This window comes from Canis lupus, chromosome 17, assembly GCF_003254725.2.
Source record: "Canis lupus dingo isolate Sandy chromosome 17, ASM325472v2, whole genome shotgun sequence".
In the NCBI taxonomy this organism is placed as follows: Eukaryota; Metazoa; Chordata; class Mammalia; order Carnivora; family Canidae; genus Canis; species Canis lupus.
The window spans coordinates 58420576-58445848 of NC_064259.1; the positions used below are offsets into that span (position 1 = coordinate 58420576).

The 25273-nt window shown below is 40.1% G+C and overlaps 1 protein-coding gene across 3 annotated transcripts in view; it reads right to left on the reverse strand.

The window, feature by feature from the left end:
* The window catches only part of PDZK1 (PDZ domain containing 1), a 39867-nt gene that overhangs the window by 3216 nt on the left and 11378 nt on the right, over nucleotides 1–25273 (reverse strand). For 2 of the 3 annotated variants that reach the window (XM_025453263.3, XM_025453261.3), the window contains exons 2-7: nucleotides 19787–19998; nucleotides 18645–18894; nucleotides 16721–16857; nucleotides 15672–15867; nucleotides 12914–13110; nucleotides 7931–8155 (exon numbers count right to left, since the gene is read on the reverse strand). In XM_025453263.3, coding sequence (XP_025309048.1) covers nucleotides 7931–8155; nucleotides 12914–13110; nucleotides 15672–15867; nucleotides 16721–16857; nucleotides 18645–18894; nucleotides 19787–19996 — 1215 coding nt within the window. In that variant the 5' untranslated portion in view covers nucleotides 19997–19998. Of the gene's footprint in view, nucleotides 1–7930; nucleotides 8156–12913; nucleotides 13111–15671; nucleotides 15868–16720; nucleotides 16858–18644; nucleotides 18895–19786; nucleotides 19999–23533; nucleotides 23597–25273 lie in introns of all 3 variants that reach the window. The other variant, XM_025453262.3, reaches the window with a different exon arrangement.

Consider the following 25273-nt stretch of genomic DNA (forward strand, 5'->3'; position numbering starts at 1 on the left):
GCTATGCCACCAGAGCTGGCTCCACCCAAAGCTACTAGGCACCTGCAGTCTACACTGGGGACATTTCTACACAAGATCACTCCTTTAAGACAGGAAGATGTAGCTGTTTGAGACAAAGGAATATGTTTCAAATGAAAGAATAAGACAAAACAAGAATTGAACAAAATGGAGATAAGCAATCAACCCGAGGAAGTTCAGAGTAATGGTCATAAAGATGCTCACCAGACTTCAGAGAAGAGTAAATGAATTCAGTAAGAACTCAAAGAAATAGAAAATATATTCTTTATCTCTGATTCATTCTTTTTTATAATTAAAATTTAAAAATACATAAGAGGGAATTAACAGATGATACAGAACAAATCTAGTGATCCGGAAAGACCAGTAAGCACTCAAGCTGAACAACAAAAAGAAAAAAAATTTAATTGAGGTTAGGTTAAGGAATCTCTGGGACAGTAACATTCATGCCATAAGAATCCCAGAAGGAGAACAGAGAAAGGGACAGAAAGCTTTTTTTGAAGAAATAATAACTGAAAACTTCCCTAATCTGGGGAAGAGACAGACGTCCAGGAGAACCCCAAGCAAGCTGAACCCAAGAAGGAACACCAAGACCTATAACAATTTAAATGTCAAAGATTAAAGATAGAGAATCTTAAAAGCAGCAAGAGAAATGCAGCTAGCTACCTATGAGGGAAATCTCGTAAGGCTATCAGCTGATTTTTCAGTAGAAACTTTGAGATTATATATACATATAACATATAGACAAATATATGCCATTCCCCCTCTGGCCTGCAAAAGACCAAAAGAAAAAAACCTACGTGCAAGGATGTTCTACCCAGCAAACTCATTTTCAGAACTGAAGGAAAGAGACAGTTTCCCAGACAAAAGTTAAAGAAGTCACAACCCCTAAACCAAACTTACAAGAAATGTTGAAGGGCCTTCTCCAAGTGGAAAAGGGCATAACTAGAAGAAAATTATGAAAGGAAAAAATTTCACCAATAAAAGAAAACACGTAAAGATAGTAGATCAATCACTTATAAATCTAGTGTGAAGGTTGAAACACAAAGGTAGTAAAACCAATTATATCAAATAAATAAATAAGAGATTTACAGAATAAAAAGATGCAAAATAAGACACATTAAATGTGGAGGGGAAGGAATAAAAATATAGTACTTTTAGAATATATTTGAATTCGGGATGCCTTGGTGTTTCAGTTGGTTAAGCATCTGACTTTTGATTTCAGCTCAGGTCATTTTCTCAGGATTGTGAGATCAATCCCTGCATCGGGTTCCATGCAGGGCATGGAGCCTGCTTAGGATTCTCTATCTCCCTCTGTCCCTCCTCTCCCATACTCACTTGTGCTCTCTCTTAAAAAAAAAAAAAAAATATATATATATATATATATATATATATATATATACACACACACACACACACACACACACATACATATGTTTGAATTTAAGTGACCATCAACTTAATATACACTGTTATATATTTAGGATGTTATATAGGAATGTTATATAGTAACCATAAATCAAAAACCTATAATAATACAAAAAATTAGAAAGGAATCCAAGTGTAACATTAAAAGAAAGTCATCAGTCATAAGGGAAGAGAGCAAAAGAAGAAAGAACGTCATCAGTCATGAGGGAAGAGAGCAAAAGAAGAAAGGAATAGAACTACAAAAATACCCAGGAAATAATTAACAAAATGTCATAGGTACATACCTATCAACTACTTTAAATGTAAATGGTCTAAATGCTCCAATCAAAAGACAGGGTAACTGAACGGATATAAAAGCAAGATCCATTTATATGCTGCTTATAAGAGACACTTCAGGCCTAAAGACCCAGGCTGAAAGTGACAGGCTAGAAAACATTTACCATGCAAATGGAAGCCAAAAATAAAAACAAAGTAGCAGTGCTTACATTAGATAAAATAGATTTTAAAACAAAGACACTGGGGCACCTGGGTGGCTAACTGGTTGAACTAGAAATCACAAAAAAAAGTCTAAAAAGAACACCAATAGGGAAGCCCAGGTGGCTCAGTGGTTTGGCGCCACCTTCAGCCCAGGATATGATCCTGGAGACCTGGGATCGAGTCCCACGTCGGGCTCCCTGTGTAGAGTCTGTTTCTCCCTCTGCTTGTGTCTCTGCCTCTCTCTTTCTCTCTGTCTCTCATGAATAAATAAATAAAAATAAAAATAAAAAAAAATAAAAAATAAAAAGAACACCAATAACATGCTACTAAACAATGAACGTGTCAACCAAGAAATCAAGGAGGAAATAAAAAAATAAATGAAGACAAATGAAAACACAATTCAGTCTTTGGGATGGAGTAAAAGCAGTTCTAAGAATCTCATAGAGCTACTGCCCTACCTCAAGAATCAGGAAAAACCTCAATTAAACCTTGTGCCTAAAAGAACTAGAAAAAGAACAAAGCCTAAAGTTAGTAGGAGAAAGGAAATAAAGATCTGAGTGGAAATAGAAACTAAAAAAAAAAAAAAAAAATAGGAAAGATCAGTGAGGGATGCCTAGTTGGCTCAGTAGTTGGGGATCTACCTTTGGCATAGGTCGTAATCCTAGGGTCCTGGGATTGAGTCCCGTATCAGGCTCCCCACAGGAAGCCTGCATCTCCCTCTACCTATGTCTCTGCTTCTCTCTGTGTCTCTCATGAGTAAATAAATAAAATCTTTTTTAAAAATCAATGAAATCAGGAGCTAGTTCTCTAAAACTGTATACCTTTAGGCAGATGCAGCAAAGGAAAAAAAGAGGACTCAATGAAAAATGAAAGAAGTTATAACCAACACCATAGAAATACAAGGAATTGTAAGAAACTGTTATGAAAAATTAGAAGCCAATAAACTGGACAACATTCCTTCTTGCCACTTTTATCCAACATAACAGTGTGAGACTTAGCTGCAAGGATCAGATAAGAAATAAAAGGTATCCAAATTGATAAGGAAAAAGTAAAATTGTTATTATTTGCAAATGACATATTATACAAAGAAAACCCTACAGACTCTACCAAAAACTATTAGAATAAATGATTTCAATAAAGTTGCAAGATAAAAAATTAACACAAGTCAGTTGTGCTCTACTACTAATAAAGTAGTAGGAGAAAAAGAAATTTAGGAAGTAATTTTGTTTACAATTGCACCAAAAAGAATAAAATACCTAGGAATAAACTTAACCAAGAAAGTGTAAGACCTGTACTCGGAAGACTTAGACATTGATGAAAGAAACTGAAGATGACACAAACAAATGGAAAGACATTGCATGCTCATGTTTGAAAAAACAAATATTGTTAAATATGTTCATACTACCCAAAGCAATCTATAGATTCAATGCAATTCCTATCAAAATACCAACAGCATTTTTCACAGAACTAGAACAAATAATATTAAAATTTGTGTGGAACCACAAAAGAATGCCAAATATCCAAAGCAATCTTGAGAAAGGAGAACAAAATTTGTTATACCACAATCCCAGATCTCAAGATATACTACAAAGCTACAGTAATCAAAACAGTATAGTACTGGCACCAAAAAAATAGATCAATAGAACAGAATAGAGAACCCACAAATGATCCCACACTTATATGATCATTTAATCAACAAAGGAGGCAAGAATATACTGTGGAGAAAAGATAGTCTCTTCAATAAATGGTGCTATGAAAATCGAACAGCTATATAATGACCACTTTCTCACACCATACACAAAAATGGTGAAATATAGAACGAATACGTCATGGGATAAAAGGTAAGACATAGGGAATATGGTCAATGATACTGTAATGTTGAGTGCTGACAGATGATTAGCTACACTTGTGGTTGAGCATAGCATAACATATACAGTTGTCAAATCACTATGTGGTACACCTAAAACTAACATGTCAACTATATTTCAATAAAAATAAATAAGTTAGACAACCTAGAAGAAATATATAAATTCCTGGAAACAGAATCTTCTAAGGCTGAGTCAGGAAAAAATAGAAAATCTGAGCAGACTAGTAACCAAATTGAATCAGAAATCAAAAACCCGGGATCCCTGGTTGGCGCAGCGGTTTGGCGCCTGCCTTTGGCCCAGGGCGCGATCCTGGAGACCCGGGATCGAATCCCACATCGGGCTCCCAGTGCATGGAGCCTGCTTCTCCCTCTGCCTGTGTCTCTCTCTGCCTCTCTCTCTCTCTCCGTGTGACTATTATGAATAAATAAATTTAAAAAGAAAAAAATTAAAAAAAAATCAAAAACCCTCAACAAACAAAAGTCTAGAACTAGATGGCTTCACAAGTGATTCTACCAAACATCTAAAGAAGAGTTAATACCCATCCTTCTCAAGGTATTCCAAAAAAAACAGAAGAGGAAGGAAAGCTTCCAAAGTCATTCTACAAAGCCAGCATTCTACAAGACAAGTTTTTGATACCAAAACCAGACAAACACACCACACACACAAAAAAATTATACATCATTATGCCTGATGAACATAGATGCAAAGTCCTCAAAATAATAACCAACCAAATTCTACAACACAGTAAAAAGATCATTAACCATAATCAAGTGGGATTTATTCCAGGGTAGCAAGAATGGTTCAGTATCCACAAATCAATGTAATACACCACATTAACAAAATGAGGGTTAAAAATCTAATGACCACCTCAATAGATTCAGAAAAAAACATTTGCCAAAATTCAGCATGATAAAAACTCAACAAAGTAAATTTAGAGGGAACATACCTCAACATAAATAAGTCTCTATATGACAAACCCTCAGTTAACATCATACTCAATGGTGAAAAGCTGAAAGCTTTTCCTCTAAGATCAGGAGTAGACAAAAATATCCACTCTTACCTTTATTTGATGTGGTACTGGATGTCCTAGCTACAAAAATCAGAAAAGGAAGGGTGCCTGGTTGGCTCAGTTGGTTAAACTGATCTTGGTTTATTTCTTGGTTTCCACTCAGGTCATGATCTCGGGGACATGGGATCAAGCCCTACTTCAGACTCCAGATTCAACAGGAAGTTTGTTTGGGATTCTCTCTCCCCCTCTGCCCCTCCTCACCTCTTTTTCTCTCTCTCTCAAATAAATAAATCCTTTTAAAAAAAAATCAGAAAAGGAAAAGAAGGGTCATCAAATTAATAAGGAAAAAGTACAACTGTCACTATTTGCAGATGACATGATACTACATGTAGAAAAACCCTGAAGACTCACCAAAAACTATTAGAGTAAGTGAATTCAATAAAGTTGTAGGATACAAAATTAGTGTACAGAACTCTGTAGTGTTGGTGTACACTAATAACAAAGTAGCAAAGAAACTTAGAAAACAATTCCATTTTGGGGCACCTGGCTGGCTCAGTCAGAAGAGCATTTGACTATTGATCTCAGGGTTGTGAGTTCAAGCCCTACACAGGGTGTAAAGATTACTTAAATAGGGTGGTGGAAGGGGAGGAGGGCGGGGGGTGAGGGTGAATGGGTGACAGGCACTGAGGGGGGCACTTGACAGGATGAGCACTGGGTGTTATTCTGTATGTTGGCAAATTGAACACCAATAAAAAATAAATTTATTATTAAAAAAATAAATAAATAAAATAAAATCTTAAAAAAAAGATTACTTAAATAAAACTTTTTAAAAAGAGAAAGAAAAAGAAAGAAAGAAGAAAGAAAATAAATCCCATATATATTTGCATCAAAAAGAATAAAATATCTAGGAATAAACTTAACCAAGGAGGTTAAGAAGGAGGTTTGAAAGACCTGTACTCTGAGTTAAAATGTCCATACTACTCAAAACAATCTACAGGTTCCATGCCTTTCCTATCAAAATTCCAATAGTGGTTTTCACAAAACTAGAACAGAAGGTCCTAAAATTTGTATGGAACCACAAAGATCCTGAATAAGTAAAACAATCCTAAGAAGAACAAAGCTGGGGTCTTACAATCCCAGATCTCAAGGTATACCACAAAGTTACAGGATTCAAAACAGTATGATACTGGCACAAAAATAGACATATAGATCAATGGAACAGAATAGAGAGCCCAGAAATAAACCCATGCTTATATGGTCAATCAGTCTACAACCTTTGTTGTAGATTGTAGGCAAGAACATACAACAGTGTCTTCAATAAATGCTGGTAGGAAAACTGGACAGCCACATGCAAAAGAATCAAACTGGACTACTTTCTTACACCACATACAAAAATAAAATCAAAATGGATTAAAGACCTAAATGTGAGATCTGAAGCCATAAAACTCCTAGAAGAAAACATAGTAATTACTCTGACATCGGCCGTAACGATATTTTTCTAGATTAGTCTCCTTAGGCAAGGGAAGTAAAAGCAAAAAAGAAACTATTCTGGCTATCTCAAATAAAAAGGTTTTGCACTGCAGAGGAAATCAACAAAATGAAAGGGCAACCTACTAAATGGAGAAGATATTTGCAGATGATATATCTAATGAGGGGTTAATATCCAAAATATATAAAGGACTCGTACAACAACAAATAATCCAATTAAGAAGTGGGCAGAAGACCTGAATAGGCATTTTCCCAAAGAAGACATGCACATGGCCAAGAGACACGTGACAAGATGCTCAACTTTATTAATCAGGAAAATGCAAATCAAAGCCACAATGAAATTATCACCTCACACTTGTTAGAATGGCTACTACCAAAAAGATAAGAAATAAAAAGTATTGGCAAGGATGTGGAGAAATGGGAATGAACCCCAGTGTGCTGTGGGTGGGAATGTAAATTGGTGCAGCCACTATGGAAAATAGTATAGAGATTCCTCAAAAATTTCAAAACAGAACTACCATAAAACCCATTGATTCCACTTCTGGGTATTTTCCAAAAAAAAACAAAACACCAATTTGAAAAGATTTGTGTCCCCCTATGTTCCCAGCAGCATTATTTGCAATAGCCAAGTTACGGAAGCCACCTAAGTGCCCATGATGGATGAATGGGTAAAGAAGATGTGTGCATGTGTACGTCACAATGGAATATTACTCAACCATAAAAAAGAAGGAACTCTTGCCATTCACAACAGCATGGATGGGCTTAGATAGTATTCTGCTAAATAAAATTAGTCAGACTGAAAAAGACACATGCCTTATGATTTCACTTATACATAGAATCCAAGAAACAAAACAAATAGACTCACATCCAGAGAATAAAACTGGTGGTTGCCAAAGGAGAGGCAGATGGGGGATATGGGCAAAATAGGCAAAGGGGATTAAGTACAAACTTCCAGTTATACAATAAATAAATCACAGGAATTAAAAGTACAGCTTAGGGAATATAGTCAACAATATTTAATAACTATGGTGACAGTGGTAACTACACTTACTAATGATGAGCATTTGTAATATATATAATTGTTAAAACACTATGTTGTACATCTGAAAATAATAGAACATTGTCAACTATACTTCAACTTTTTAAAAAATTATTAAGATCATCAGAAGAAAAAATGAGTAGCATTGCAATGGTTAAATACCTTATCATATGTCTTCTGGGTTGAAGGCATTAATTAGATTTCATAGGTTCCCTTTCTTCATTCCCAACTTGAGAGCTATAGGGATAGACTTCGCACTGTCAGTCCCTATAGGCTAGGGACGTTATGCCAAATGCACAAAAGTAAATAATTATCACTCTCAGAGCTGATAGTGACTGTCAAGTACAGTCATGTTGATTCACTCTACTTGATTTGAAAGTATCTAAAGACAGTTAGGTGTTTAAGAAAAACAAAAGATGTGAGCTTAGGATGTACTACTCACTATCTTAAAGGGTACAGGACCATGACATTTCTTTAAAACCAAGTGAGACCCTCAGTGTAGGTCTTCAATGCAAACTTTTTACTAAGCCATGGATGAGTGGGAGAAACTATGGCTCTCCTAAGTGTGACTGTGGTCAGTGGGCTGCTGGAACCAGATTACCATACCTCTTTGATGAAGGAGCCTGGCTGACCCTGAATCGCATTTAAGTGGAAGCCATAGCCATTTTCGCCTTTAACCAGCCTGCAGAGCTTAGGCTTATGATTTCCTACTTCCTCTGTAGTATCTGAACTTGAAACCTCTGGAGGAGCAAGAGTAGGAGCTGGAGCCTGCTTGACAGCACCATTAGGCAGTTCTTGACTTTGATAGTAGAGAAATGGAGAAAAATGAGCCTTTTGAAAATAAAAGGGGAAAAAAAACATTAATTGTAAGTATGAATAGTTATACTTTATTAAATGTGGTAGCTTAATTTACAAGGTATCATACATGTTCCACAACTCTGGCAAATACATTTGATTGGGGGCAGTAAAATTTCTCTACTACCCCAACCAGGAAACGTATGAAGAAAGATTGAGCTTGGCTATGGAGTAATATGTATAAATATGTAAATAAATGCACATACACATAAAATAAAAGCAGTATAGAATGTTGCATAAAGATTCAAAAATAAGTTTAAAAAATTGCTAGTTTCTTTTGACTTTGTGATAGTAAGCAAGTCACTGACCAACTGTAGGCAGTCTCCCTGTGGGAGATTACACACATCAAGGGACTTGCTCTGTAGTTCATGCATAATAGGTTCCTATAGCCCTTCCTCTTCAGTAAGATGGTCTTCAGAGCTCCTTAAACACATCAGAGAAAGTGAAACAAAACACTATTTTTATCACCATCTTAAGTACACACAGTAATTTGTTGTACTCATTTTACTATTGTAATCTTTAGCTGACACTTGTTATGCCAAACTCTTCACCAACTTTTTTTTTTTTTTTTAAGATTTTATTTATCCATTCATGAGAGACACAGAGAGAGAGAGAGGCAGAGACACAGGCAGAGGAAGAAGCAGGCTCCACGCAGGGAGCCCAACATGGGACTCGATCCCAGGTCTCCAGGATCACGCCCTGGGCTGAAGGCAGCGCTAAACCGCTGAGCCACCCTGGCTGCCCTGTTCACCAACTTTAAATACTTCTACTCCATCTCCACTCTCAGACCATCCATGTGAAGAAGGGAATGATGGTCTTGAATACAAAAGAGACATAGAACAGGAAACATATGACTGATTTTTTAAAAGAATTAAGAGCTTAGTACACTGTGGGTTTTAATTGAGAGAATTAAAAGGGTAAATTTGGGTATGGTAAGAGCTGAGATCAGCAATTAAATTGCTGCCCACGAGTATACAGGACATTTGTTAGGCAATGAGTAGAAAATCAAGCAATTGAAAGTGAGTACAAAAAAAAAAAAAAAAGAAAGTGAGTACAATGTGTGCTCTGCCCCAAGTCACACTGTTCAGCAGCCTGGTTAAAATTAGGTTGGGGTCCTCTGATTATCATCTCTCTAACCACAAGACCACATCTTCCTTCCTAAGCAAGAATAGCACAGCTAAGAACTTCCTAGGTACCCAGTTCAACTAAGTTTCAGACATTTCAGTGATATATTTGCAAGTGTCCCACATTTCTTTCTGTCTTTAAAATGTGGAAAGTTATCAGTGACTCTTCACATATAGAAATACTGTTGAATCACTATCCAACACGCAAATCAACTGTAAGTGATAGTAGCAGCTAATCTTGAAGACAAGTACAGTAATGTTAAACACTTAATGAGTTTTTATTCACTTTCAAATATTTGAGTTAGGCATTTGTTTTATTCACTGATAGATCTCAAAGATACGCCCACCCCCACACACTCCTGTATGGAACCTACTTTAATTTTTTTTCAAGATTTTATTTATTTATTCATGAGAGACACAGAGAGAGAGAGAGAGAGAGAGAGAGAGAGAGAGGCAGAGATACAAGGCAGAGGGAGAAGCAGCCTCCATGCAAGGAGCCTGACGTGGGACTGGATCCCGGGTTTCCAGGATCATGCCCTGGGCTGAAGGCGGCGCTAAACCACTGAGCCACCAGGGCTGCCCTGGAACCTACTTTAGAGGGGATTTGGAGAGGAGGAGGAAGAAGATGGGGATAGGTATCTTTTTAGATCAAAGTTCTCTTTTATATTAACCAGAACATTATTTACATCATTGTCATAAATTTAGGAGGGACTGGAAAATAATTGGTGCCTGAATCCCCTTTACAACAGCCAGATCAGGAACCTCCTGACTTCTGCCTGAACTATCCACCACCTGGGAAGTCACCACTCAGCAAAAATGGCTCCCCCTGTTCCTGGCAGCTTCAGTGGTCCTAAGCCAAAAGCTAGCTCCCTATGTAATAGACTTCTGAATTCTTTTATATGTATATATTTACATATATATATAAATATAAAATATATATACATATACATTTATATACATATAAATATATATATTTATACACACACTATTTACCACATTTTTTTAAGATTTATTTATTTATTTATGATAGACATAGAGAGAGAGAGAGGCAGAGACACAGGAGGAGGGAGAAGCAGGCTCCATGCTGGGAGCCTGATGTGGGACTTGATCCCAGGACTCCAGGATCACGCCCTGGGTCAAAGGCAGGTGCCAAACTGCTGAGCCACCTAGGGATCCCCTATTTACCACATTTTAAATCCATTCATTTGTCAGTGGATACTTGGGTTGATTCCATCTTTGGGCTAATGTGACTTAATCTGTGGTCTAGCATATGGTCTATTCTGGATAATGTCCCATGTGCCCTTGAGAAGAATGTGTTCTGTTGTTGGGTAGATGTGCTCTGTATTTCTGTTGGATCTAGTTAGTTTCTTTTGTTCAAGTCCTTGAGTTCCTTATCTTCTGAGTGGTGGCTCTATTCACCATAGAGAATGGGATATTGAAATCCTCCAACTATTATGATAGAATTGTGTATTTCTACTTTCAAGTTTGTCAATTTTTGCTTTATGTTTTTTCCAGCGTCATTAAAGTATAATTGACAAATTGTATATATTCAAAGTGTACAGTGTTATTTGATAACATTGTGATGTGACCACCACAGTCAAGGTAATTAACATATCTATCACCTTACATAGTTACCATTTAGCCTTTCAAGTTACTTGAGGATATTCTCCTTTCTTCCCCAAAGCCTATGCTTATTCGAGTTAAATATTCACATGGTGATTTCCAAAATCTCTGCCCTGATTACCTTTCTTTTTTTTTTTTTTTTTTTTAAGATTTTATTTATTCGTTAGAGACACAGAGAGAAAGAGAGGCAGAGACACAGGGAGAGGAAGAAGCAGGCTCCGTGCAAGAAGCCCGACATGGGACTCGATCCCAGGTCTCTAGGATCACACCCTGAGCTGCCGGCTGTGCTAAACCCCTGCGCCACTGGGGCTGTCCCCCTCCCCCCGGGACTTGCCCCCCCCCCCCCCCGCCCCGGGGGGCTGCCCCCTGATTACCTTTCCTGACACTGGTCTTCTTATAGTCATGTTCTCAGAACTGGACACAGTGTTGACTTAACAAACATAACATTTCTATGTGCCAGGTATTATTCTGAATGTTCTAGATATTACCTCATATAACCCTTCATAGTAGCTATCCCCCATCTTACCACTAAGGAAACAAGCACAAGGAGCGTAACTTGCCCAAGATTCCATTACTAGTCACTTCAAGTATGGTCTGAATAACTCAGTACAGTAATACTATCGTCTCCAAAAGCCGAGTGTCAGTTAAGGTAACTTTAAATTGCCTTTTGGGGATGGGGGTAGCTATTTAGAGTATCATCAGGTTTCTGGTCTTTTTTTTTTTTTTTTTTTATAGTCCTCAAATCAGGTCTCACCATTTGGTACTCATACAATTTAGTTTTAAGTTAGTTTAGTACCTGAAGCTTATTCCTGTTTAAACTTAAACTTATTAGTTTTTATTCTTCTATCCTGACTACATATTTTGAATATTATAATCTCTAGTAAATTAATTACCCATCAACACATTAAGCCATTTGTACGAGTTAAGTATGTTAAACGTTTTCCAGGTCTCCATCCAAATTTGGCAGTAAACTAGCTTATGATAAGAAGTATACCACTGGAGACATCTATTCAGATTGACATTGTTCCAATACGAATTATTCTTCAGGTATGGTTGTACAACTACCTAAAAAGCCATTAATTGTTCTATCATCCAGTTCACTCTTTAATCTTCTTTACACAAGTATCTTGAAATAGCTAATCAAAATGTGCTGAGAATGTATATGGTATAATGAATTAAAAACTTGGGTTTAAATACTGGCTGAGGTATTTAAAAAAAAAGTTTAGAGAGACTAAGAAATTGGTAATCTATAAAAAGGAGCCAATGCCACCCCCTATCATATTCCTCCCTCTGTATCAGTTATGTACATTTAGATGCTTCCATTATTGTGTTATCACATGGAACAAGTCCATCTTTGTTCATCTTTGTGACTGTCACCTAGCAAGACAGATTAGGTATGTAGAAGGTCCCTAAATGTTTGTTAAACTAGACTGAATACCTCAGTTCTTGTGATAAAATTTAAAAATTATTAAAAAGCAAAATATGCACGTTAACACCTGTTGTGATTAAAAGTGGCAAGCAAATAAGGTTAGTTTGATCCTAAGGTTAGTTAGTCTTGCTGAATCCATGTTTCTCTTTCCTTGCTAAGGGCTTAGAAGCTATTTAATAATACTTTCTAGGCTTTTATGTGGGGTTAATGGAATTTATTGGTCTATAATTTAAAATCCAATTGTTTCCTATTTGGGAAAGTTAGTGCTACATCTGCCTATTTCCAGACTATTGTTCATAGATTTTTCTCAGATCAACAAGAGTAATTCTGTAGTTATATTTGCAAATTCTTTCAATATCTTAAATTTAAGGACTTAAAACTCATGTACCAATCACTTGGCATTCTCTTATGACTACCAATTTGAACTTCAGTGCAGTCTTAATGAGGATTGTTATGCCCTTCCAGTTTGAAAATCAAAGTGGTAACCTAGCCAAAGTTTGAGACTTGAGTGAATTGACCCAACCTTAATGCATGAATATGCAGCCTTAAATTACTTACCAGTCTGTACATGTTGTCCGTCTCTTTGTCTACCACCAGCAGCGAAGTCTGATCTCCGCCCTTTCTAATCATTTCCACCACACTGTCATGATCCAGGGATTCCACAGACTCGCCGTTGACAGCCACCAGCAGGTCATTGTTCTTCAAGCCAGCCTCCTCTGCTGGACTTCCGGAATCTATGTCCTTGATGACTTGACCTAGCCTCCCAAAAAATTAAACTATCAGAAAGACTTCTAGATTAAACTGAGGAAGTTCTGTGGGAGCCCACCACTCTAATAAAATGAATTTGGAAGGTGTGCTGAATCCTACTGCCCCTCCCACTGGCATCCAAGGATGACAATAAACACCCTATCCAGCCTCATCCCCTGCCCACAACTTACTCCACGAACAAACCCAACCACTACCAATGAAAGGATCTTACAGAAAAGAATCATGTTGTTACTAAAAGTGTGTGAGATTCAGTCTTGACAAAATAACATCCTAAGCATTAAGAATCAGCAAATTCCCAGGAAGTCAGTGAATATCTTTGTGCCCATACATCTTACGTAGAAGCTAAGCTATTAAAATGAGGAAGAAGAAAAAAGAACGACACCAAAGAACTCAGAGCCTAGGAAACACATGCTAGCATTTTAGTAGCGATTGGGTGTATTCAACTGTGAATGTGCTTGTATGTGTGTGCCTCAAGGATGTGTCTTTACCCTTCCTCTCCTGACTTGAACTGTCTTCATGAGATGCCTTCAGGTCTCTCACATTTTTTTGTCCCTCCCACTATTTTGAGAAGTTCCAGTTTCACTTTTCCAGCTAGCTGTTGGGCATCTCCAGCTAGGTAGCCCATAGATCCCTCAAATGTAACATATTCAAACCAAAAGTCATCTTTGCCCATCTCCCCCATCCCAAAGCTCTTCCCCTTGCTCACTTGTTCATGGGAGCATTATCCCCTCAGTTACCAACAGTTAGCATCAATTATTCCTCAGTATCCACTCCCCATATTCTAATCAACTGCTAGGTCATTTGATGCTACCTTAATATTTGACACATTTCTTCTCTGGTCCCACTTCCTCTACCCTAAATGCATATGGTATTAGTTCTGGCCTTAAACTCTACTGGACTATAGCACCTTACCAACTGCTCTCCCTGTCCCTAATCCTTGCCTTCTCCAATACAGATCTGCCTTCAGATTCATCTTTATGCAACATCTAACCAAATTATTCCCTGGTCCAGCAGCACAAGCGTGGGCTTTAGAACTGAACAGACCTGGGGATCCCTGGGTGGCGCAGCAGTTTAATGCCTGCCTTTGGCCCAGGGCGCGATCCTGGAGACCCAGGATCGAATCCCATGTCAGGCTCCCGGTGCATGGAGCCTGCTTCTCCCTCTGCCTGTGTCTCTGCCTCTCTCTCTCTCTCTCTCTCTCTCTCTCTCTGTGACTATCATAAATAAATAAAAATTAAAAAAAAAGAACTGAACAGACCTGAATTTGATCCCAGTTAAACCACAACTATTTGTCCTTATAGTTACTGTATCTTCTCCCAGCCCTCAATTTCAGAAATTCTTCTTGCAGAATTATTAGGAGTACTTGAGATGTGTAAAGCCTCCAAGATATGGTAGGCTTAATTTTTTCTTCCTACGCTGTTGAAAAAACTTTTAACTCCACATAAACTACAGAGCCAGGTCCAAACTCTTCAACCTGGCCTTAAAGGCCCTCATCATCTCTTTCCAACCTTCCTTTCCAATGTGACTTTTTGTGTCATGCATTAGATGCCAATCAAACTACGCCCATGCTTCCCTGCTTTGTTCACACAATCCTCATGGAACGGGCTTCGTTGTCCCCATACCATCTACTTGTCCAAATTGTATTCACACTACAAAGTCTGAGCTCAGGTGCTGTCTCAGGTGCTGTATGAGGCCTTCCGGTTCTTATTTAGTAAGAAAAATGTGCTCCAACTTTGAATTCCAATTGTACTCTACCCCATATGACGGTGCTCCTCACCACTCACCTTCTGTTATATGTGTTGTATCTCCTCTACTAAATAGTGGGCTCCTTGACTGAAGAATCCCTGTTTGATTCTCTTGGTATTATATAAGGCTCTGAAGATATTTTTATATAATATGAATCAAAATTAATATTTGACAAATTAATGTAAGTATACATAATGAGAAGAAAATATCAACGTCTAGAATGACAGTTTGCAAATGGCCTGAACCTGCATTCTTTTATGTCTTCAGCTTCCCAAGAAGGACCTTAGCTCTTTCCTTGTTGAGTTACAAGGAATCAGAAAGATTCCCAATTCTATTTGATTTGATTCCCAGATCCCAGCCGACACCCCTGTCTCAGATCTAGTGGTGTATTGGAGCTGGCTCACATAAGCTCATGAGAACCAATTCTGTTCAAGACTTTTCAACTTTGCATTCTGTGACAGAACATTGGTAGCTTGAAATCAGATGTATTGGGAGTACCCACACCACAAAAAAAAAAAAAAATCAACAAAAGCTAGAAATCAGGGTGCCTTTTTTGTCCAAGAGAGCAAATTTACAACATACTGCTGCCCAGATCCAAAAGTCTGCCTTATCATTCTGTTGAGGAAACCTTCAGATGCCTGTCATGCTCCCCCTAGAAAATGACCCAGCTATATTCTTTAATCTCTCACCGTACCCTCATGCAGCTGGTAGGGACTCAGGGGCCTAACAGAAGCCTGGAGTCAGATTGGGTGAAGAATTACATGGTGACACCACCAAGTTTTCTGCTCTACTAGTGCCTTACCTTTCTGTTCTGGACCTGCCCTCAGATAGAAACCATAGCCATTGCCTCCCTTCTTCATCTCTACGACCCGAGGCTGGCGGGGTAGCAGTTTCAGGCTGGCTGTTTCTCTCTTGAATTCTATCTTCTGCTCAGTATGGAGCTTGTCAGTCTCCTTGTCCACCAACAGGAACATGACATGGCTTCCGGAGTTCTTCACCTACAACAGCAGACACAGGTAACCCCATGGCCAGCTGCAAGAACAATGCTGGAAAGTAGGAAAGTCTCTGCCTGGAAGCACAGTCTCTAGATTCAATAGAATATAGAATGTAAGTCCCAAGTTAAACTGTGATACTGTTTCCTACCATCTCACTGATGTTGATCTATCTCCACATCCACAGTTGTGTTTCCCTTTGTTAAGTATGACCTCACCCACACAGGTGCTAACTGAACCCAAGTGAGAGCTAGAACTCCAAAAACCCAGACAGGTACTTAAGTGAGGTACTCAAGTCTAGAAAAGGAGTTTGGAAAAGCAAGTAAAGGTCTACTTTGAAAAATTATTCTACCAAAAGAAGACGAAGTTGGTCAGTTTTCAAGGTTCCATATTATCTCAAAGGAAAACCTCAGAGTGTTATCCATGTATCATGGAACCGTGCTGGGACATAAGATTCGGGGTAACAGGTCTTCCAACACTCCCCATGTGTAGCTCTATATTCATAACCACAATTGGTCATCTGCCAGCTTGTCTTAAAACATTTTAGTAAAATGTTTTTACTAAAACTGATTTTATTATAAATTCAGAGGGGTCTCCCAATCAGGTACAGATAAGATCCAAGAGATAAAGTTAACGATTCTTTAGAATACTTTTCTCCGAAAACCTGAAACTAGTAAAGGCCTTATTCCAAAACCCTATCTTAACACTGCTGATACCACTAGTGAGTCTGTTCATTCTTAATACAAAGGGTTGGTTAACTTCTCATCGTTATATTCCTCCCATCATAAACTACCATTCCTGTTTTCGTGTCACTTCTAATAAGAGTAGAGTGAAAAGTAAGTATCCCTATGGGCTATACCTTTGCAACCACTTCCTCATGGCTGGCATCTTCTACATTCTCTCCATTCACTTCAATCAAGTGATCACCTGCCAGGACACCAGCTTTCATAGCCACACCTTGAGGTGTTATATCAGTCATGTACACTCCCTTTTTCCCTGAAAGGACATGGATAAGCATTACAACCCTATTACACAGAAAGTCCAACAATAAAGGGTTTTCTCCCAATAATGTAATATACAACTTCTAATTTTATGGCTAACTCAAATAGTTAGCTTTTATGGCTTCTGATCTAGAATTAAAATTATGGCTCCTAATACAAAGCTTGACACAGACATTATTCAGTTGGTTCTTATTGATCTGAATAGAATTCCTGAGCCCAACTAAATGCAAGGAAGGAATCTCAGAGGGCAGTGGCCTCTTGAATCAGAAAGCACCAAGCCATACCCATGCTGTATCATTGTGTCTTACTCCCGTTCTTCATATTTGTGGAATTAGAAGGTATCTGTTCCATTCTGTCCTCTTTAATTAGTACTATCACCAAGCATCACATACTAATGAAGTCACTAAATCTCACTTATGCAGGCCTAAGAGCACAGAGGCACAGAAGGGAGAGGATGTACACACATATACAGTCAGGTCTGGATTACTGGATGGTGTGATTTAGGTGCTTCTTATAGAAATGCTGTCAATTCTTTCAAGATACTAATACTACAACCTAGGCAAAAGGTAGCTTCATAATGATGAAATAAATCATTTGTAGGGAATAACAGTATAAACTGCTGCCTTAAAATTTCTCCTGTTACCTTGTTATATATTTGTCATGAAGAAAACATTTTCTTCAATAAGCTAATTTTAAACCATTCATTATGTATGTTAGCACAAGGGTCAAATGAATAGAATCTGAATTATTATTTTTTTCACCATTTTGCTGATAATGGACTTCTAAGAAATGCCAAGCTTCCCTTGACCACCTACATCATTATGTTTAATAACAGAAAAACTTGAGAAATACCTCTTATAGCTACTTTATATCTCTTGCTATAGGTTAAATAAGCCTTGGAAACAACTTTATTTATACTCTTGTTCTGCTCTTTATTACTTACCCAAGACCAGTGTTTCTCTAGTATCAGAAAGAATGTGGGAGGAGCAACATTCAAGGTGGAACCAAAAGGCTAATATAGCTTCTATGGCTCCAACCTAAATCCCAGAGACACCATTACAGAACCACAGTCAACTGAGCAAAGGTCAGCGTACATCTCTGAAATCCTAGAAACAGAGCTTCTAGTACTTCCTGATGATTGGGGCTTTTCAAATCACTATGTACCTCTCAGAAGTCAGGGACACATCTCAGAGCAGTTGAGGCTGGGCCACAGTGGAAGGTACTATTTCAGTGTCACAGGAGGGTGGGGATTAGTATAGCATCCTTGGCAACTATAACAGGGCCTGGCATATCAACATACTCAAGAATGTGTTGAATAAATGATCACCTGAGCACTCAGTAGTAAAAAGATATCCTTATTCAAAAGTAGCTATTATGAAGAATCTTCTTTTTCTTGCCTTTTATTCCCACTTCTCCCCTCCACTCTCACCCTCAAGAAGTGAGGAAATAATAACAAAGGATCTGCGGTCCTCTAACCCCCTGCCCTCCAAGGCTCAGCCTAACAAACACTGGGGGACAGAGTGCCCAGTGGTCCTCCCCACCCTGTGCTGGCTCCAGTGTTTTGATTCCTCATTGCACAATTGTCAAAGCAAGGGAAGGTCCAGGGAGGGAGGGAAGAAGGGAAAGAGGGAGGGAAGGAGGGGGAAGGAAGGAGGGAGGGAGGAAGGGAGGGAGGGAGGGAGGGAGGAGCTGCAGTTGGATAATCACAGCATCTGAAGATTTCGTCAAAGAAGTCATTAAACAATTATATCTTTCTCCTGAAAATCCTACCCTCAAGCTCACCTTGGACGGTTTTCAGAGAGAAGCCATAGCTGTTCCCTTCCTTCACCAGGTAGCAGAGCCTGGGTTGGGTCCAAGTCTGTGCTCCTTCATTCACCACGGGGGACAGTTTCTCATCATTCAAACTCTGCTCCTTCTGATTTTGACCCAACTCTTTCAAGTCTACCTGTTTTTTCATTGCTTTCTCATAGGAATCCCCATCCAGGACTAGTAAAGTCACTGAATTCCCACTCTTTCTGACCAGATCCACAACCTAGAAGGAAGAAAAAGATAACTTTAACCAAGAACCCCATCAGCCACCATAGAGGATGTTCACCATCTGGCTCATTCTGGGGACCTAGAGATTCTGAATGCTGACCTCTGGAGCCCAAAGAGTCAGCAGGTAGTGCTCCAGCCATCTGTACCCCATCCCTCCTAAGATCTAGGTGCTGATTGGAGGGGGCAGGGCTCTAGCACTGGTGGAACCTAGAGTGGGGCCCAATCCCAGTTGGACTAATGGAAACAGCATGGTATATTGAAAAGAGCATCCACTAGGAGGCAGGCAGAACTGGGATGTCAGACCTTCACGTGTGTTCACTGCATGAACACATTAGCATGCGTTCTCGGAGCCTCTGAGCTCTCTTCTGTGAAGTGGTGATATGTAGCTCATGGATTGTATTCAACAAAATAAGGAATATGAAATTGCCTAGCATGGTTCCTGGCATATAGCAAACATGATGCCTATTGGCTCTGACACTATTCAATCCAGGAATACTTTTATAGTTTCCAGTTAATTTGGAGGGGATTTGATTAGCACGCAGAAAGTATAGCCATAAAGGTGTCTGCCTTGCCAGTGGCAGCCGGGAAATCTCTGATGATCCCAAAAACTAATCAGCAGAGATGTGGAGGCTAGAGATTTTTCTTTTTTAAGATTTTGTTTATTTATTCATGAGAGACAGAGAGAGAGAAAGAGAGAGAGAGAGAGAGAGAGAGGCAGAGACACAGGCAGAGGGAGAAGCAGGCTCCATTCAGGGAGCCCGACGTGGGACTCAATCCCAGGACTCCAGGATCAGGCCCTGGGCTGAAGGCGGCACCAAACCGCTGAGCCACCCGGGCTGCCCAGGTTAGAGAGATCTTAGAAGAAGAACCCCAGATGTCCCACTCACCTGCATATGCTCTTCCTTGTCCACAAAGACACCATTGATCCTAAGAACTCGGTCTCCATCCTGGAGGCCCGCCTTCTCTGCTGGGCTACCCTTCTCAACCACCCGGACCAGGTGGCCATCAGTGTCCTTCTCAATTCGTAAGAAGAAGCCATAGCTTTGCCCTTCTTGTTTAGACAGCTCACATTCTCGTGGATGGAAGGTGGAAGCCATTTCTGGAATGGGAAACAAATGAATAAACCCATGGGAAAGAAAAATCTACTAGGAGAGAGAAGCTTTGTCCTCCATCTCTCATAATCCTATTCTTCTAATCACGCTAAACCTAGGCCATAGCAACACTGGGAGGATAGAAGGCTGCCTTCCAGGACTTGCTAATGATTTCCAAATCTATTTCCCCAAGGATGTCCTTTTTACAGGAGTTTCAGACCCACGTATTTGGCTGGGTCTTGGACAGATTTTTCAGTCTCAGTAACTCCAAAACTAAATTCCTCTTTGTCCCCCTGATCTAAAGAAAGTAGGTCTTAACATCTGACCTAAAAATTTTAAGAAATTCCAAGCCCATTTTCATTCAAATATTTGGAGAGCCTCCCAAATACTAGGCCTTGAGGATAAATCTGCAGACAAGACGGAACTATACTTTGCCTCTCACATCAGAGAGAATATATTTTTACAACAACACATGGTGAATGATACGCTAGGGAAAAACAGAGTGATAAAGCAGAATATAATAAAGGGTGTTGGAAGTAGGGACTGGGATGAGCAGAATTAAGAATGGCTTCCTGGAAAAAATGACCTTCTTAAGACCTGAAGGACTAGTCAGAGTCAAGTGAGGTAGGACAGGATCAGGAAGGCTTCAAACAATTAAAAACAGAGAAACAACCCCTTCAGAGCTGGCCTGATCTATTGGAGAGGAGATGAGAAAGTGGTTGACCAGGAGCCCTGAAGTTCTAGTCAGAGCAGAGTAGGGATGGCCCATGGAGAAAGGACTCCTGTGGCCGGGTCCACTTTCTCCTGCCTGAAGCAGCTTCCATTTCCATCCCTCCTGCCCGTCCTTTTGCCCCACTTCTGGAGCAAGGTCCTGGGCCACAGAAGAAAGGACAAGTGTAAAAACCACCAGCTGGGCCTTTGGCACCCAGTTCCCATGGGGAAGGCTCCTGCCAATGTCATCAATCCCTCCTCGCTTAAGCATTTTCTTTTATAGGTGAATAAGATTGGAGGCCAGAGCGCCAGGTGCAAGGCAGACGCCCAAAAGCAGAAGGCTGGACTCTGCTGGTTATATTACCTACAGGGTGAGCCTTGTGTGTGGCTCATCACAGTTCCCTACCAGGAAATCAGAGAATAAATTGTCTGTGCCTTCCCTCCTGGATGGACAGGAACAGATGACCATGTAGGGAATGGATGGTGGGGTGGAGGAGAGAGGGCAAAGTGCTCCAGGCTCCCTAGAAGCCACAACATGGTGATTCCAGAGCCATCTCTGACCTTCTTGCCCACAGAGACATACAGTACAAACTGGGCAGAAAGGCTCCCGCTGCCTGACAACCTGGCCATTGCAGATAGTAGTCTTAGCAGAGCCTCCCAGCCATGCCACCAGAGGTACCAACAACTAAGCAGTCAAAGAAACAAACAAACAGACACTGTTTCAAGTGATCTCTGGCCAAGGGCCCAGGGCCTGAGCCCTCCCCACTGCATCTCCAGGGAAGAGAAAAATAGAACTACAATCCTGTGGTCATTGGCCACCACCCCTGGCAGAGCTTAGCAGCTCTCATAGCATGACCCTTCACCAGGAAAACACCACTTTGGGAAGAAATGGGGAAGGATAGTGGGGGGAGGGGACTGGGCATCACCAGAGGTGGTGGGGGGGCTTCCTCATGTGCAGGCACCTGGGATCCCTGAACCTTTACTTCTCTTTCTGCTTAGCATCTGACCTGCATGTATCAGTTCCATTTTCCAGCTCAAATCTACATCTATCCCCAAACTCACCTCTAGATCCTTCTCAATGTTCAGTTTCATAGGGTTGAAAATTGAAAAATACCAAAGCCCTCTGAAATTTGGGGGTAATGATGGAGAAACCTTAACCATGTCCTACAAAATCTGCAACATGTCCTTATAATCAAAATAAAAACCATTCAATGCTGTGTTTTCATCAAAAGAGGAGACAGTCTGCCATCAGCATATGCATGCTCGTGTCTAAGGCACCCTCCCCTAAAATTTAGCAATCTTACACTCTGGGTGTAGCCACAGGATCATAATCTCTTTCTCTGAAGATCTGTAAGGATAGAAAGTGAACCTTGCTAGCCAGACTAGTCTCATGTTTATCCCAAGGGGGAAGGGATAACATTTTCCTAGGTCTCAACAGAGACACACAGGAAAGACAGCTCTATTTCTTGGCAAAACCCCAAGTTGTTTATTTGTTTGGTGAAAGTTTTCAAACAGCCAGACAGCAATCACTCAGATCTGAACTTACGTGTTTGAAGCCTCGGATGCTGGCTGGGAAACAGCTGCCACTCTGAACCCCCTGCCCCCTCCTGCCACCACATCAGCCCCTCCCCACAATGCAGCCCATGAAGGATTAATGACAGTGCCCACCCCACACTGATGAGATATTTAACACCTTCAACCACAGCAACAGAGAAAAGCAGACCAAAACCCCAGAAGCCGGGCCCTCCCATGGGGCCCTTGGGTCCCTGAAACTATTTCCTTTGACATCTTGCCAAATAACAATTCAACTAGGATCCCAATGCCTGGGCTCTGGTCCAGCTCCAGACCTGGATCCGTCTGGTGTTACACTGGCCCCTAAGTCAGGGGTGGGACCCATGACTTTAGCAAGACTATCACTGCTTTGTGACAAAGATGCCTGGGACTCTGGAACACAGGGCCTCATGGGAAAGATCTTTGTATTTAAGGATACTCATTCCTGTTTCCTCACCCCCAACCCCATCTTCTGCTTCCTGAGAAAATCCAGATTGGACCCCTATGGTGGACAGGTATTTAACTAGTGAAGGTGTAAGGATTTCTATAATACCATATGAGCAATCATCCAATGCTGGAATCCATTAAATCTTCAGCAGCCTTTACCCCCAGTTCAGATAGCCAAAATAAAATACTGGAAATAAAAGAAAGCTCTAGGCCACTGCTGAGCTCTGGGAGGAAAGTCAATTCTTGGCAACAAAGTTGCTTGTCTGTGGGAAAGAGAACAAAGTGCTGGCTAGTGGACAACAAAGACTCAGAGCTGAGAGGCAGAGATTTTTTTTTTTTTTTTAAGATTTTATTGATTTATTTGAGAGAGAAAAAGAGAGAAAGCATGAGCAGGGGGAGAGGCAGAGGAAGGAACAGACTCCTTGCTGAACAGGGAGACTGACCAGCAGCTGGATTCCAGAACCCTGAGATCACAACTTGAACAGAAGGCAGATGCTTCACTGACTGAGCCACCCAGGCATCACTGTCCCCCCAAGATGTTTTTAATCAATCTTAATTATTCATCATACCTTTAGACTCCACCTTCTTCCAAAGGAATTAGATTATTGCTACCAGGAAAGAGAATAACATGCTACCGTCAAGAAGAAAAGTTCTGCACACTTTAGAAGTTGGGAAGGCAGGACAATGACAACAGAGGTGTCAGAGACTTGTGGATGTGACCAGAGAAGAAAGAATTGAAGCCACTGGGCTATTTTCCACAGGAAAGAAATAGCTGATGAGACTCAGGGAACTCAAGGCAGGCTAAGGTTTCTCAGCTCCCAGGCAGCCACCAACCTGTGCCGGTCTCTGGCCCCAAGTCAGCACCACTCACCAGCAGCCTGCACACAGGACAGAAGTCTGAGCCAGAAAAAAAAAAAAAAAAAAAGAAGAAGTCTGAGCCAGGAGCTGTTGCTGAAGGGAGCATGATCTACATAACAAGACCCAAAAAGCCAGGAGAGTTCAATTCAGTTGGCCACCACTGAGAAGTCATCTCATTGTCCCCTCTGTTTGCGTGCATGGGGCTGGTGGCTGTGGAACTCTCCTTAGCAGAACTAGCTGGGAAAGCAGGGAGACTCCATTCAATTGATTCCAATGTCACTGGGACTTGTAGTGAAGTATGCCTGCCCTGACACCTTGCACATCAAAAAGTTCTCTGTTCTACCAAAAAAAAAAAAAAAAAAAAAAAAAAAAACACTCAAATAATCTGATTTTTAAAAATGGGTAGAGAACCTGAACAAACATTTTTCCAAAGAAGACATTCAGATGGCCAAAGAAAACTGCTCAACATCACTAATCAGGTAAATGCAAATCAAAACCAGAAGAGGTATCCTGTTACACCTGTCAGAATAGCCAGTTTTATAGATATATATTATATATATATATGTATGTATATATTACTCAGCCATTAAAAAGAATGGGATCTTGCCATTAGCCACAACATGAATGGACCTAGAGGGTATAATGCTAAGGAAAATAAGTAAAAGAAAGACAAATACCATAACATTTTCCATTATATGTGAAATCTAAAAAATGAACAAAGAAGAAACAGCCCATAAATACAGAGAACAAATGGATAGTTGCCAGATGGAAGGGTGTGGGAGGATTGGCAAAAGGGGTGAAGGGGAGTGGGAGATACAGGCTTACAGTTATGAAATGAGCAAGTCATGGGGATGAAAGATACAGCACATGGGGCACCAGGTGGCTCAGTTGGTTGTGCGTCTGCCTTTGGCTCAGGTCATGACACCAGGGTCCTGTGTTCGAGCCCCATATTAGACTCCTTGCTCACTGGGGAGCCTTCTTCTCCCTCTTCCTCTGCGTGCTATCCCCCCTGCTTGTGCTCTCTCTCTCTCTTTCTGTCAAATAAATAAAATTTTATAAAAAAAAAGAAAGGTACAGCACAGAGAATATAGTCAATAGTATTGTAATAGCACTGTGTAGTGACAATTGAGCACAGCATAACATATAAAGTTGTCGAATCACTATGTTGTACACCTGAAACTAGTATAACACTGTGTCAACTATACCCCAATAAAAATAAATAAGAAAATTCTCCATCCCATAATAATGGTTATAAGTGGAGATTTCTAATAAAAACTATCATAAAGGGATGCCTAAAGGGATGCCTGGTGGCTCAGTAGGTTGAGTAACTCACTCTTGATCCTAGCACAAATCTTGATCTCAGGGTCATGAGTTCAAGCCCTGTGCTGAGCTACATATTGGGCATGGAGCCTACTTAAAAAAAAAAAAAGCAACCTATCTTAGGCATGAATACTCATAAGTCTACCCACTGTAGGAAACAGGGGTGGGAGTGAAGAAATTTAAAGCCACTTAACTCATCAAAAATCTATGATCTAACAATATTTGAGAGTCTCAAGGTCAGTGGGAGCCTGACAAAAACACAAAGAGTTTCCCAGTACAAAAGTGAACATTTCCCAATACAAAAGTCTCTGAAACATTCCCTACTCCAAAACAGAGTTATTTGTCTAACACCTGTGAGCTTCCAGGTATTATTTGGTAAAGGAATCCTGAAGTTGC